At 44.3% G+C, this 16,540-nt stretch overlaps 1 protein-coding gene across 1 annotated transcript in view; it reads right to left on the reverse strand.

The window, feature by feature from the left end:
- LOC149443567 (uncharacterized) overlaps window positions 1–16,540 on the reverse strand; it is a 78,261-nt gene that overhangs the window by 23,587 nt on the left and 38,134 nt on the right. The window contains exons 6-7 of the mRNA XM_089655573.1: window positions 11,847–11,859; window positions 7,964–8,430 (exon numbers count right to left, since the gene is read on the reverse strand). Coding sequence (XP_089511699.1) covers window positions 7,964–8,430; window positions 11,847–11,859 — 480 coding nt within the window. The remainder of the gene's footprint in view (window positions 1–7,963; window positions 8,431–11,846; window positions 11,860–16,540) is intronic.

Raw genomic sequence — 16,540 nt, forward strand, 5'->3', positions numbered from 1 at the left:
GTCCCGCCAGGAAGGATAAGGGTGATGTGTCTGCAAAGTGCGGTGAGATAAGAGCCAATCACATCTCATTGAATGGCCCACAGATCTTCAACCACGCTAATTTCATGTGTGAGCTGACTGAATCTGATGGGAGATATTATGCCACAGTACAGGTGCAGGATGCCAGTGATCTTTCTATTGTCAGCCTAATAGACACTGGATCCCAAGCTACCATTATGTCACAGGAACATTTTTACAAAGTGGCAAATGTCATGCCCAATAAACCAAAACTTAAAAGCTTTGACAGCCCACTGATTGGTGTAGGCAGAGAACCTTTACAAGTCATGGGTACCGCCTGGCTTAAACTTAAACTGGGTAATAAGGAACTTAGACACCCCATCATCATTGCCAGCATCTCCCGGCACCACATGATCATTGGGATGGACTTTCTAAAAAGGCTGAACACAATAGTTGACTGTGTGAACCAAGTACTGTGGTCACAGGTAAATACCCCGATTAAATATGGGAAACTTAAAACTCCCCATTCCCGACAACACTGCCACCTGGTGGAAGAAAGGCCTGGATCATTAGAAATCCATTTCAGGAATAGTCAACTTCCTGATGTCACGGTTATCCAACCTGATGACCATAACCCTATCAGAAGAGATGAGGATCACATTTTTAAAATCCCCCAAAATAAAATAAAAGATATTTCCCTCCAAGATGATATCCTTACGATATCTTTTCATCAGGAGGATAAACCAAGGAAAGGTGGGAATCACGCCCAATTCTTGACAGGTATTGAAAGGGTTAACAGTGATTTATTTATCCCCATCCGGATAAACGGTCTTAATAGGTCAAAATATGCCAAACTAGATTTGAGACAGGAACACAGCTTTGTAAGCCATGGGCTGATAAAACACCTGACCGACATGGAAATGATCCGTTTCTCCACACCTCGGCGTCATTGGATTTCAGACTCCATTGATGATTCTGATGATTACAATTCAATAGCTAGGTGTCTCTTAAACGTCACTGTAGGGAATAATACAGCCACCCATGTGTTCCTAGTCTTGGATAATCCCCAAACTAAAATTTATTTTGGCAATGATGTGTTACATCGTTTTGCAACTCAAGTCGACCTAATTAAAAACTGCTTATGGAGTCAACTAAATGGGGACCCTGAGAGATACCAAAATCTGGACTTAGCCTTAAAATCCCAGCAACAGATGCCTTATGCTGTTGAAGTCCAGGTAGTCCAAAGAATTACAATTTCTAAGGGCATAAATAATTTCATACTCCCCATCCAAGTTAAAAAGGGACATAGACTGAAGGGGTCAGATGCATTAGTATGCCTCTCCCATAAAATGCAGGGGGAGGGACTGAACATTACACACACGCCCCTAGTCAACACACATCAATCCCCGATGTACATTTACATACATAATCTGTCCAATCAGGACATCGTCTTACCCAAAGAGACCCTTATTGGTCTAGCGGTAGAGACTGAATATTACACCTTTGGGGTCACTAACCAGGTGATTGGACTCATCCCCGATGAATATTTGTCGGAGGAACAATTAATTGAACAAACATTCCATTCATTACCAGAGGGTATTTTCACCATAGAGTCCATTTATCCATTCGATTCTAAAGATGGCACCTGTCGAATCGAAGAGACATCAATTGTCTTTGATCACCCAATCAAAGAACAAGAGTACCCCAAAGAACCTGGATGGCAGGAGAACACACACACACACTTCACATACCCAATGACCTCACCACAAAACTTGAGGAGGCATATGAGATAGGTCAGCCGGAAAGCTTTCCTGGATTCAAGGAGTTAGTGGAAGAGATGGTGGCCCTCGCCAATGCGTGCTCCAATGATCTCGACCGACAATTGCTCCGAGAGCTTCTCCTTGAATTCCAAGAGATCTTTGCCAAGGATTCTTACGATTGTGGGACTACTGACCTACACATCGCTAGGATCCAAACAGATCCAGATGCCCCACCAGTATTCGTAAGACAGTATAGGTTACCATTAGCTTCCTATGAATCTCTAGCTGAGATTATCAGGAAGTTACATGAAAGGGGTATAATTAGGCCCATCCACAGCTCCTATAACCACCCAATCCTGGGTATTTTAAAACCCAATGGACAATGGCGTTTGTGCGCTGACCTCCGTCAGCTAAACAAACGTGTGTACATGTCAGGATGGCCTGTCCCATACATAGACCAATGTCTCGCCCAGCTCCAAGGATCCCAAGTTTTTACAGCCTTGGATTGTGCACAAGGGTATTGGACCATTAAGGTGAGTGAGGAAGACCAATACAAACTGGCTTTCAGTTTTGGAAATCGACAGTATTGTTGGGTACGAATGCCTTTCGGATTCATAAATTCCGGACATGAATTTGCTGTGTTCATGCACAAGGCCATGCCAGACGCCTTCGAAAGGGGGACGTTGGCATATGTGGATGATATCCTGATCAAAAGTACTGATATGGCCAAACACATTACAGAACTTCGGCATGTCCTGGGCCAATTAAAAGCAGCAGGAGTTAAACTGTATTTATTGATAATTACGCCGAGATAAGCAAGCCGTTGCTTCACCTACTGAAGAAGGATGTGGAATGGTCGTGGGGTAAGAAACAGGAAGACGCCATGAAGGAGTTAAAGGAACGTCTCACACAAGCCCCGTGTCTCGGATATCCCGAAGGGGGTAAAAATTTCTATCTAGAGACAGGGTTTACGCAGGTAAGTATGAGTTCCGTTCTTTACCAGAAACGTGATGATGTCAGTAAGGTGATTGCCTATGCCAGTAAAACTTTGTCCCCGGTTGAAGTAAAGTTCAGTGACTGTGAAAAAGCTCTATTGTCCACCGTGTGGGCATTACAGAATTTTTGCAGTTACATTCAGGGAGAGAGAATCATTGTTGAAACGGCACACCAGCCTTTACAGTATTTAAAGAGTGAACGTATCAAGGGAGGAAATGTGTCTAATAGCCACATCACTGCTTGGACTTTGTCTTTGCAAGGGTGGCCTCTTGAAATTCGGTATAAACAGAACAAGGAAAGTCCAGTAGCCCAGGGCCTAGCCGAGCTCCATGATTGTTCCGCAACTACGCCTGCTATGGAGGCCCCGGACACTGACTTTCTGGAAGAACAACTGTTCTCTCCCTACAAGGTTTACGATGAAGAATACTGTAAACAGCTGCCGTGTGTATATGTGGATGGTTGTGCTTTTCATCACAAGGATGGGGAACAGCTCCAACTAGTGGCAGGTATTGGAATCGTTTGGACCCAAGGTGTCACCCCAATTTCTGTGGGATACAAACTTGGACCAAAAAGCAGTCAGGTTGCTGAACTTACTGCAATCCTTAGAGCAGTTGAGATGGCTATAGAGTTCAACATTAATGAGTGTGCCATCATAACCGATTCCAATTATGTCGGGAATAGTTTTGTGGAATATTTTCCTAGGTGGAAGCAAAACAACATGACCAAGAGTAATCACAAACCCGTGAAACATGGTAAGCTCTTTTGTCACATCGATGAACTGGTAAGGTCCAATGATATCACCCTGCACTTCAAGAAGACCAAAGGCCACTCCAAGGTTCTAGGTGCCGAAAAAGAAGGGAATGATCTGGCCGATTCTCTAGCCAAGGAAGGGGCAATCACCGGTAAATTGTTAGACATCGATCAATTTTTAGGTACCGTACAGATTAAAGCTATCACCAGGCAACAGGCCAGAACAGCTGGTGATCCAAATACATTACAGTGGAGTCACGATTCTCCTAGTGAGGATTTAATTACTGCCCAAAAAGAAGACCCAATAATTGGCTTGTTTTATAGTCATATAGAAGATCCCAACCAAAATCCCATAAATAAGGAAGTATGTAGTGGGAAGGAGGATTTACGTATCTTAATGAAATCCAAATCCCAATTCTCTTTATACCAGGGATTGTTGATACGAACCTCAAAGGGTGACGTACAACAATGGGTCGTCCCACTTAAATTTAGAGGTTTGATGCTACAGCATGCCCATGATGCTCCTACTTCCGGTCATCGTGGAGAGAACATCACGTATGAGATCCTGCGGGATTATGCCTACTGGCCTCATATGTTACGTGATGTGAAGGAGTACTGCCAAGGTTGCCTAATATGTCCCCAATTTCAACCTACCAAGCCAACTCACAGAGCACCTCTCCAGAAAAGGGGGATATGTATGCCTTGGTCAGACCTTCAAATGGATTTTATTGGGCCCGTAACAAAATCTTCACGAGGAAATCGGTATATGTTAACAGTTACATGTTTATTCACCAAGTATGTCGAATGTATACCAGCACCAAATAATAGCTCCGAGACATGTGCTGCATTGCTAATAAATCATGTATTTTCTCGTTTTGGTCTCCCACAGAGGATAGAGTCTGATAGAGGATTGCACTTCACTAGTGAAGTGATGGCCAAATTGTGGAAAATTTTGGGGGTTAAAAGGAAATTGCATATCGCCTATCGGCCAGCCTCTAGTGGTGGTGTAGAACGATACAATCAGACCATCGTTAACGTCCTTAAGAAATTTGTTAAGGAAACAGGCAAGGACTGGGATGTTAAACTTCCGCTGGTCCTGATGGCGTTGAGGGCTACTCCGAATACAGTCAAAAAAATGTCATCTTTTGAACTGATGACAGGTAGACGGATGGTACTGCCCCAGCACTTATTGTATCGCACTACAGATCAAAATTTGATCAATGCTACCACCACACACCAGTACATAGAGGATTTACGTAAACATCTGCAATATGCTTTTGCCTTTGCCCAGCGAAATTTGGAAAGAGCTGCAACAAGTGCTAAGACATACTATGATCTCAAAACCTCTAAGAAGGAATATGAGATTGGTGACAAGGTCTATCTATACAACTTTGCAAGAGACCAGATCAAGGAACGGAAATTCCTTCCATCTTGGAAAGGTCCGTTCTCTATCATTGATAAAATCTCTCCGGTCGCATATAAATTGCAGGTTACCCGGTATGGTGAAATCAGTGATAGATGGGTGCACATCAACCAATTACGTGCTTGCCATCCGAAGTCTCAATCGCAGTTGTTGGAAGATTAACCCACCAGTTCCTATCTGGAGATATTGAGATCATTATTAAATTTCCTTGGAACATTATTATTCATCTTTTGCCTTACAGGATCCAGTAACATAATTGTATATATCCAATACTTAAACTGTTCATTTTAATAATTTAGAAATGAAGGCCCAGACGATGACCAGACCGGTGATCGGAGGTGTCAATGACCAGACCCTAGAAGGAAGCTATAATGTCCTGTGGGAAAGACCAGATGCCAGAGATCGATCCGGAGACGATAACCTGATGTCCCAGGCCACCAAGGGCCAGTCCAGAGGAAAAGACCCGCCTAGGAGACCGTCTAAGAGACCTGTCGTGCGGAGGACCCCATGGGCCCCAAGGTGGATGTGCCAGGCCAGGCCGGCCTCATCGCAAAACCAGGATCGTCATCAGAAGTGTCCGTCTGAGAACGCCGAGTCAAGTTGAGGACCAAACCAGCATCACCGCTGCCATTTTTTCTAAAAAAAAAAATTCTTTATTTCATTCACCCCATATGAGAAGATGAACGGTCACCCTAGTCAAAAGTCCCACTCATGGTTTGCAATACAGACACCCATCTATACGTGCCTGTACCCCAAAAAAGGGGGATTTTGTAGTGACTTTTGAAATTATGTATCAAAAACATGACTTTATTTCAACAACAACCCAACCTAGCCGCCCGTTAAGGGTTAACTCTTTTTGGTTGAAAATTCAAAGGACCCTCCAACTCAGACATGCAAACAATGGGTGAAGTGAGCTTTTTCCAAGACAATAGACTGTTTGACTATCCACAGGTAGTTTAAGACCGGACAATGGTAAGGTTTAAATTGGAGACTATGAGAATAGCTAAAGTGTGGATATGTCAACAAATACTGTTTATATATTGGGGTTGAGTTGAAGACGTCTACAAAAGTTAAACAGATAGTCAAATAGGACTTCGACCTTCAAACATTAAGTCATAACAAGTGAACAATAATGAGACGGGAACTCAACTGGTTGAAAGTTTACCCAAAACCTTGCAGGGTGTGATGAACCAACAAACCTCTCGAACTGTCACAATATGCTATTATCCACTAAGGTTGAAGGTATAAATGGCTGTTTACTCTGACTCCAACACAATAGACAGGTAAACAGAGGGTCTTTTCTCCTCATGGGAATTCTGGTTCTAACACAAAAAGGTTAAATTCAGGACATATAAGGCTAAGAACTGGATATATCTATCCACAGAGATATTACCAAAAAGCATATTATCAATGGATGTTATAAAGAATATGTTTCACACACCTCAAAATATTCAGCAGAATGGGGATTGTATATCACTAACTTGAGTATTGAGATGAGGAAAAGTAAGATATATTGTGAGTTAGCATCAGTTGTATGTCTTATCAGGAAACAGATGCTTTCACACAAGTTTGTATCTCAAGGAGATGAATAACTGAATATACACCTATATTCCATGGTTCCTATTTAGAACATTATAGCTATGATCACTTATATATCTGGATAAGACGTATATTTAATACCTGAAATCACCTTGAGTTCCACCCGAGGTATGAGTCATCATCAATACTCAAATTGTTCTATGAGCTCTGACTGCCACTTAGTGGACAGGTGAGAGATAGCTTAAATACATACATTTCTCAACCAGCCAATCAAAAAGCCTGGTGGGAGGGTCTCTTAGAACAATAGTTTAGATGGTATAAAAACCCATGCACCTGATTTAAAAAAAAAAAAACCTCATTGAAAAAAAACCTCACTGAAGAACCTCACTGAAAAACAGCAAAGAGAGACAAGCTGAAGGAAATCTGACGAGGCTGAAATCCATCTGAAGAGCTACTGATTAACTCTTTTCAAACTTCTAAAAACTTTACTAAATTTCTAAATCTCTGTACCTCTAACTTCCTACATTTTCCTACACTATTGAACTATATCTCACTTCCCCCTGCGGTCATCCCTGAAGGCGTACCATTGCCAGCTGAATCCATTGGGGAAGTTTCATAGTCTGAATTCCGGGTGTGGTGTGACTGTCCATTTAATTTTATATTACATATTTTCTCTGTTGTGTAGAGTAACAAGAATTACCTTAGTGTATCACAACTATATTGGGTGGTTATATATATAGAGGGATTCCGTATTACTGTTAGATATTGTTGGTGTCATATTACAAATTTTTCATATTTCATAAATTATTAAATATTAATAATTAGAGTATAATTTATCAGGGAATATCTTCTTCCATTGCTATGGCCACGTAATGAGAGAAAATAACCTCTGAAATACTCTAAAATTATTAGTTATTACTAGATTTAATCTTTAATAATCATTATCATCTAGAAGATTGTTATATTGACTGAAGGTCTTGTCCCCACCAAGAATCTCTGGAACCTTCAAGCTCCAGGTCCCGACCCGGACCTACTAAATCCATTGACAACCTAGAACACAGTTTTCTCTGCTCACTAAATACATGTTGGAGATTCTCAAAAAGCAGCCAGGAGGACCCTGTGTCATCGTCACAGTGGCAGGACTTCACACTTCCACACCTCCATCAGACTTCCAAGTGTTTGTGAGAGCTTCTGCTAGAACATTGACTCCATTTTTATTCTACTCCTGCCATCAATGGTGGACCCGGTCCCACACTTCATCCATTTCTTTGGGGACCTCTGATCTACCTATAAACGGTTTCTTCCATGATGAAGATCAGCCATGGAGTATATCTGAGGTGTATATCAGGGTGTGCTTCTTCCCCACGAGAGCTGGGATGTCCAGCAACATTCATCTAGAAGACATTTCCCGCACTCAAGGCACTAATACACCTCCAGGGCTGTGAGAGACCCCTGATGTACAGGAAGACAGGACTTCAGTGAGGAACAATTCCCTCACTCAGGACAGGAAAGTGTCTTATTCCTCGTGTGAGATCTCAGATGTGTGGAAAGATGGGACTTCACTAAAAAACATTTCCCGCACTCAGAACAGGAATACGGCTTCTCCCCCGTGTGAGATCTTCGATGTGTGTAAAGAGTGGACTTATTTGAAAAACATTTCCCGCACTCAGGACAGGCAAAAGGCTTCTCCCCTGTGTGAGATCTCTGATGTTTGTGCAGATTGGACTTCTCTGAAAAACATTTCCTGCACACAGCACAGGAATACGGCTTCTCCCCTGTGTGAGATCTCTGATGACTGGAAAGACGGTATTTCTCTGAAAAACATTTCCCGCACTCAGGACAGGAGTATGGCTTTTCCCCTGTGTGAGATCTCTGATGTTTGTGCAGACTAGACTTCTGTGAAAAACATTTCCCGCATGCAGCACAGGAATATGGCTTCTCCCCCGTGTGAGATCTCTGATGTTTCTGCAGACTGAACGTCTGTGAAAAACTTTTTCCGCACTCCGGACAAAAATATGGCTTCTCCCCAGTGTGAGATCTTAGATGTCTGACAACTTTTGATTTTTCTACAAAACATTTCCCGCACTCAGAACAAGAGTACGGCTTCTCCCCCGTGTGAGATCTTTCATGGACATTAACTTTGTATTTAGAATGGAAACCCTTCCCGCACTCAGTACAGGAGAAGCTCTTCCCTGTTGGAAGGCCGGCCCGGTCCCGCACAGTCTGAGGTTCCTCAGGATACGAGGAATCCGATGGTCCATCTACACTGGGTGGTGCCGGATGGACATTGGAGGGAGCCGGGTTTTCTCCTGGACTGTACTGTGTGATGTCCTCATCTTCTACTTTCCAGTCTGGAGACAAAGTGAGACAATCCTCGGAGGTTTTCCTCATCTCCCGGCCATGGACTAAAATACAAAGACAAAGAGGATTACTAGACAGGAGCTGATTGGTTCCCCCAAACCAGGACTCCGCCCACATCAGGCAGCTTGGTCTCTGAGGAGCTTACAATTCCACCCTCAAGGGAACTAGGAAATGGCTCCTCTGATCTCCTACCAGGTCATTTCTTTATTCATGGACCTTAGTCAGAGAGTGAGGAAACAACCAGAACTGTCTTTTATAGGAGGGCCAGTGATGAGGGGATTATAGGACGAGGGTCCCCACCCCCTCTATCACTCATCACCATCTTCCCAACACAAGAAGTACTGCACTTCCTTATTTAGTCCATGATTTAGTCATGAAGAACAGCGGGGCTGAGCCCCACCAGAGGTCAGAGAGTGAGGATGGGGGGAGAACAACCAAGATGAAGACTGGACTGATCCTGAAGACCACCATCATTGGGGTATTGACTCCTCCCTCATTATCACTTTCTGTTTAAGGGTCCAAAGTTGGAGGATGTTATCACATTATTATCACCATGTAAAAGTCTGTGCTCCAATCACATCATCCGATATAAAATGTCCAGCTGGGAGGAAATGGGTGGAAAAGAAGTAAGGCCAATGTAATGTACAACTTATCATACGGAATACAAAAGTTAGGACTATACAGTATTAGTTTTCTTCTATATTTATCTGGTGATCTAGCCAGTAAATCTGCTGTTTTATAAAGACCATTTACCACTGACAGGGGGCTTACAATGATCAGCTTTTATTTATTCATGACAAACTTTTATCCCAAAAGGAAAAAACTGTTTGATGAAACCGATTATGAAGTGTGATCTGGAGTTTGGCTTCAATTAGTTACTGTTTTTATATCTGCTAGTACATCTAACACTCCCCTCCCCCCAGACTGACCATGCTGCAATCTCCAGAGTTGGGGCGCTCTAATACAGAAGGTGTGTTACTGGCCAGATCACCAGGTGAAAACAGGGAAAAAAGCCAAAGAAAAGGAATGCAGCCGCCACACCCAATGATTGGTAAGCTGCAATATGGGACATTTGTGGTCTAATATCCCTTTAGTTTGGTTGGTGAAATCTCATCCTATGTCCAGTGATAGCAGTGACATCTACTGGCCACAGTGAGACATCACAAGACAACCTAAACTTAGGGAGAAACCAAGTGAAGAACTATACAATCAGCCTGAGCCAAGTACAGCCCAGCCACAAACTAAACCCACATAGTACCTCTATTCAGGACAAGGGGGCCACACTAATAAATAGTGTAAGGATCACATCAAATTGGTGTTTAGTAATCAGAGATCACTTACAGGGGTTGTAACCCTCAGACATGGAATATGAACAAAGAATATCCCTCTACAGTGTGTACTTGTCTCAGTCCAGAGCACTAAGTGTCATTTCTGTCTGCTGTCTCCTTCCTCTGCGATCAGCAGTTGAGTCCCTTCTGACAAGTCTTCCTGACACCAGGAGAAAAAAAGATGACAAGGGAGGGAGTTCCAGCACACAGCCTGTGATTGACAGCCTCAGCTCTGTTCCTGTGTGAAGGAAGTGTGTCCCTTCCCATCAATCATCTCTCAGAGCTCACTTCACTGAGCTGTGAAGAGAGTGACTTCAGGTCTCTGCCCCCTTTTTTCTGACTGCTCAGACAACCTGTATAAATTCTGGACTTTGAACAAATATAGAGAAATGAGTGCTATAGATAAACAGGTACAACGTATGTAGGAGGATTTGTTTTATCTCTGTGCATCACCTGAGGCCAGTCATTGCACTGGGTATATGGAGGGTTTACAACCACTTTAAATGTTTACTGTAGACAAGTTGCAGAGATCCCACACCGCTGCCTCCCATCTCCTGAGACTGCACTCAGTGACTTGGGGCTGAGACACTACAGACATATCCCTCCACCCGGCACAGCCAGCAGATAACAGAGAAGGTCCCCTGGAAGAGTCAGGCACAAGGCAGGAGACCCCAGTCACATGTCCTGGGTGCCTACATTATGCAATGCTTAGAGTAAAAATCAACATTTAGCTGCCAGCTGAACCCCAGAACCTCCATAAATCCAGTCTAGAGACATAAATTGTGTCTGCAGCACAGAGAAGGAAGATTATCCGAGAGAAATCCAGGAATACAGGACGGGGAACACAGCTCAGGAAAGTGACCAGGGGATTACAGGCTGATATCACCCAGTCCCCGCCCTACTCTGGACCAATCAGTGAGCAGTATGGGTGGAGGAATGGATTTAGTGTTCATGACCCACCTGTGCTGATCTCTGTAGGAGTGTCCTCCTCTATAAATGTCCCCGTTATTCCATCCTCCTCCATAGACTGCTGATCATCCCTCACATACGCCTCTTCTTCTTCTGCTTTCACCTCAAATTCTATATCGATTGGATCTTCACTCTAAATCAAGGAAATGAGAGAAAATATCATCTGTAAAATGTAAGGCCACATAAAAAATCCACACATCATCATCACATGTCCATGTTCTAGATGCTCCATCCCACCGACCTTGTAATAGTGAGGGATGGTGTGACCTTCCTGTGTGGAATCCCGGGAATACAGAGGACGGGGACATCTCTCTGGTGGGTTCCTGGTATTAGGTGGCTCCATCATATCCTTGTGTCCTTCTGAAAACTCCTCCATCACTCCATACTCCTCATCCTCCTCTTTATACTCTTCTTTAACATCAATATTATCATCCCCGAGGATTCCACTCTGAAAGATATAATAAAACATTCATTGTAACAAACATGCTGTGTATAAATCACAACTACCAATAATTGTCATCATCTACCTGATGATGGTGAGGGATGGTGTGACCTTCCTGTGTGGAATCCCGGGAATACAGAGGACGGGGACATCTCTCTGGTGGGTTCCCATGACTGGATCCATCTGTAGGAAACACACACACTGACTGAATCCATTGTTTCTATGTGTTTATCAGATGATGGGGGATCTAGGTGGATCCTCCGTACTGCTCTCTCCTTTACAATAAAGTCTCCTCTTACCCGGTGATGTGAGGGGCGGCTGATTGTCCATCATGACGTCCTTGTAGAGATCCTTGTGTCCTTCTAAATACTCCCACTCCTCCATGGAGAAATAGACAGTGACACCCTGACACCTTATAGGAACCTGACACACACAATGATACAGTCACCATCCAGACACATCCCTTGTCTGTTACTGGAGAATGTCCCAGAATTCCCGGCACCGCTCACCTCTCCTGTCAGCAGCTCCATCATCTTCTTGGTGACTTCTAGAATCTTCTGCATGTTGTGTCTCTCAGGGTTTAGGGAGTCACATGGAGGCACTGTGATGGTCATATGATCACCTGACTTCAGAAGAGGAAATCTCTGTATTGAGGAACCAATAGGAATATCATGTTAGAATCCCAGAATCCTCCTCACCTCTCCGGTCAGGTCTGTGTGATGTCATGTGACCTCCCAGAATCCTCCTCACCCCTCCGGTCAGGTCTGTTTGTAGGAATCGTGCACACAGAGACGGACACGGCCCTCCGTTTTGTTAAGAATTTTCTATGTTATACAATTTCTAACTCCCAAAGCAGGCTACCCCCTCCATCTTGTAGATCTCTCATCCCCCTCCCTCGCTGTGGGGTGACATGTGGCCTGAGTGATGAGAAGGGTCACAGGCGGCCAAAGCACAGCAAGAAGCTCCGAGCTATAAAACCTCATGAGCTGGGTGCATAGCTGTCTATTAACTGTGCAATCTGGAACATAGTAAAAGTATAAACCGAGTCCCTCACTGAACTTCAAAAGACCTTCCAAGGGGTCGTAAACACAGACTTACTTTTAAAAACTCACTTTTTATATAAGTTGATATCTTCACGTAGGACATAACTACCTAAACATGGAGCCTATATGCGGAAGGCTCAGATTGAGGCCATTCTCCTGGTATGTGACACCCCTTAGCTGACATACAGAGAAAAGCAGAAAAGTATATCTCTTGAACCATTCAAGTGCATATTTCATGTTTCATCTCTAACCATTCCGCAGATGTGGCTGAGTATTAATATACTAGTGACCAGGCCGGCAAATGTACCTAGGAAAAGTTATGAGCCAAAATATTAGCTAGGAGAGATTCTGGTTGTAACTTACGTCTCCACCCAACACCCCTCCCCAAAAAGAGACCATTGGTTACTGCTCCAAAGAGACACCCTGCTGGGATTTGCTAGAAAAAGGTTGTTATGCTTGGAGTGTGGATGAGAGAAGAGAAGAGTCTCCTGCTTTTAACATCGAAACTAGCAGTAGAGATAAGAAATCCTTTTTAGCTCATGAGACTTGAAGCTGCTTAACCCAAGGCTTTTTGGCTAGTACTTATCTACCTAAACTTCTTTCTGTTGTCTCTTTGCTGTGTTATTGCTCTGTGTATATTTATATATATTGGTTACATCTTTTTTCTGTAAATATTTTTATTGCACCCTTTTGACCTTTTAGTAATAAAACTTACTTTCTGAAAGTGCTGAACTGTTTCTAAAGCTCTTTAATGCAACTTATGAATTCCTGCCGCTGAAGAGCGCTACTGTGTGTGTTTAACCCTCTGTATAACCTGCCTGCGGTGACAGTGGTATACAGACGATTATTTCAACCATCCTAGTGTTATTGCTGATATTGCCGAGTTTCCTCTCTGTACAAAAAGGAGGTGGTGGCAGTGTGAAGGGTTAATTGCGTAATTAACCTGACCCAGTAACAATTGCGCTCAGGCTGCTGGTACATCGATTTGTAGTCCAGTGAGCTGCAAAAACATTGTGCGGGGTGCAGCTGGGTGTGGCATTGTTACGCATGTGACATCGCAGTTTTAGATTGGCTAGTCCTTCGGTCACGAGTCTGGTGAGAGGGGCAGGGATTTCATATCGCAATCGTCACACTGTGTATTATTAATAGAGATAAGAGTGCTGTCATGTGACCTCCCAGAATCCTCCTCACCTCTCCGATCAGGTCTGTGTATTATTAATAGACATAAGAGTGCTGTCATGTGACCTCCCAGAATTCTCCTCACCTCTCCGATCAGGTCTGTGTTTTATTAATAGAGATGAGAGTGATGTCATGTGACCTCCCAGAATCCTCCTCACCTCTCCGGTCAGGTCAGTGTTTTATTAATAGAGATAAGAGTGATGTCATGTGACCTCCCAGAATCCTCCTCACCGGTCAGGTCTGTGTTTTATTAATAGAGATAAGAGTGATGTCATGTGACCTCCCAGAATCCTCCTCACCTGTCAGGTATGTGTTTTATTAATAGAGATTAGAGTGATGTCATGTGACCTCCCAGAATCCTCCTCACCTCTCCGGTCAGCAGGTAGATGATCTCCAGGGTGAGGTTTAGTATCTTCTCAGTCATGTGACTCCGGTCCTCCTCCATCCTCATTGGTGCCATCATGTGATCTATACAGGTCTCCTTGTAGACGGATAACTTTGGGAAATGAAAGTAAGAATGATTTGGATGGTATTGGTCACACAATAATAGGATGTGGATGTGAGGGGGGAATAGGAGGGTTGCTGGACATTGAAGAACTACTCCCCCCATGGGAAGACATTTTGTTTGGACTGTTTAGTGTTTTATACATTTTGGAGGTCCCGGGACCCTCTTGTCCTGTCAGATCAGAAATCCCCTTTTCTCTGTTGGGTTTGTTTGGTCTCTGAACTGGTTTTGATAAGTATTAGATCTGCAGACAAGGAATGATAAATATGATCCTTCCTATGACTAGTTTGCTCTGAGGCAGTGCTATGAGGTCAATGTCGGCTCATCATGATGTCCAAGAAGGGGAACTTGATGACTTTTGGCCATAGTTGCTGGCTAATCAGGACAATTGGCAGAACTCCGGCTGTAAGGCTCCAATCTCCGGCAGCCTGCTGACTGACAGGAGTGATGTCACTGTCACTCTCTGCAGTAAGAGAAGGGATTGGATGGGATAGCAGGAGGATGGTGCTGGTGGAGTAGAGAGCTGTGAGGAAGGAGCCTATTCTCTTCCCTCCAATGACAGCGCAGTGTGGGTAGAAGGAGGACAGGAGGGGGAGGGGTTTGGTTACCAAGTATACTGTAGTATCCAGGACATTGTACAGAGTGGTGGTGGGTTCCTGGGGCTGTGAATTCCAGCACCGGGCACTACCAGAGCCTGTGTCATGGGAGGTATTGGAGTGTCTCCTGAAGATGTATAGCACTGATCCCCTGACTACATTTTAGTCAATAATGCACCGAGAATCCTCCTCTAAGAACAAGTGCCCACCAAGGGTGAAGGATTGTCCTTCTGCATTCCATTTGGTATCTTGGAATACATTATTTGACCAGTGAGATGGTAAGAAGGTGAAGGTTGCCTTCCTTTCCTGGTAGGAGTTCTGTAAGGAGCTCTGGAAAGTAAGTGCAGGTAAGAGGACAACCGGAGACCAAGAGCCCCCCTCCCTACCTCAGAGTCCCCCTGAGCCTGACAAACTTTTCCTTCCTCAGAGCCCTGCTCCCCGCCAACCCTATCAAAGACCCAGATTCCTTCAGCTACTCTACCCCCTCAAAACCCTTTAACTTCACTATCCCCTCAGGGGCCCCAAAGTCTCCCATCCTCAGTAACCCGAGAGACCCCTCAGCTCCTCTACTTCCCTCAGACCCCTCAGTATTTCCCTCCCTCTGATACCAATGATGGAACATATTCTTCATGGCCGGCTGGGCAATGTTTTCTTCCTCCTGAGCAGCAATGTAAGGGGCTCTATGCTCCATACTCCTGACCCCGGCACTCCATCATTGTGTTGGCTGCATAGTGTAATGATTGCCCATTGGCTGCCTGTGTAGTGTCATCATTGCCCTTTGTAGGCCATGTATGGTCAGGATGGTCCTTGTCTTGTCTATTTATTGTCAGTGCTGTTTGTTTAGAGGACCATATTACAAGAATTTATCTCCACAATGAGGAGAATGTTCCGGCCCCGGAAGTGGGGGAATGTTCTGCCCCTGAAGGGGTTAATCTGGGTTCCCACACTATATATGTGTGTATCATCATCTGCTGGAGATAAAAGACGTCACAGTGACTATGGAGGAAGAGGACGGACGTGACCGTGGAGGAAGAGGACGGACGTGACCGTGGAGGAAGAGGACGGACGTGACCGTGGAGGAAGAGGACCGACGTGAATGTGGAGGAAAAGGACCGACGTGACTGTGGAGGAAGAGGACCGACGTGACTGTGGAGGAAGAGGACCGACGTGACTATGGAGGAAGACGACGGACGTGACTATGGAGGAAGACGACGGACGTGACTATGGAGGAAGAAGGTGGACGTGACTATGGAGGAAGAGGACGGACATGGCTACGTAGGAAGAGGACGGACATGGCTACGGAGGAAGAGAACGGACATGGCTACGGAGGAAGAGGACAGACATGATGGGGGGGTTACTGGGTGTAAATAGAACATAACATCTTATTACCTCCTCTGCTGCCACTTCCACTAATGTCTCCTCTTCTTTGTGCCACATGGAACTTTCTGTCTTTATTCCAGATGACTTCCTGTCTGTGCCTGACATCACTTCCTGTGTGTACCTGACATCACTTCCTGTCTGTGTTCTACAATAACTTCCTTTCTGGATAGAAGTGAGATCACCACCTTGTGGAGCTCAGAGGAACTGCAGCCCCGAGAAACATTAAAATAACCGTTCCTGTGGATTTCACGAAAGATCAAAAATAACTAAAA

This window comes from Staurois parvus, unplaced genomic scaffold (assembly GCF_062004578.1).
Source record: "Staurois parvus isolate SC_StPar_1 unplaced genomic scaffold, SC_StPar_1.0 ptg000849l, whole genome shotgun sequence".
Lineage (NCBI taxonomy): Eukaryota > Metazoa > Chordata > Amphibia > Anura > Ranidae > Staurois > Staurois parvus.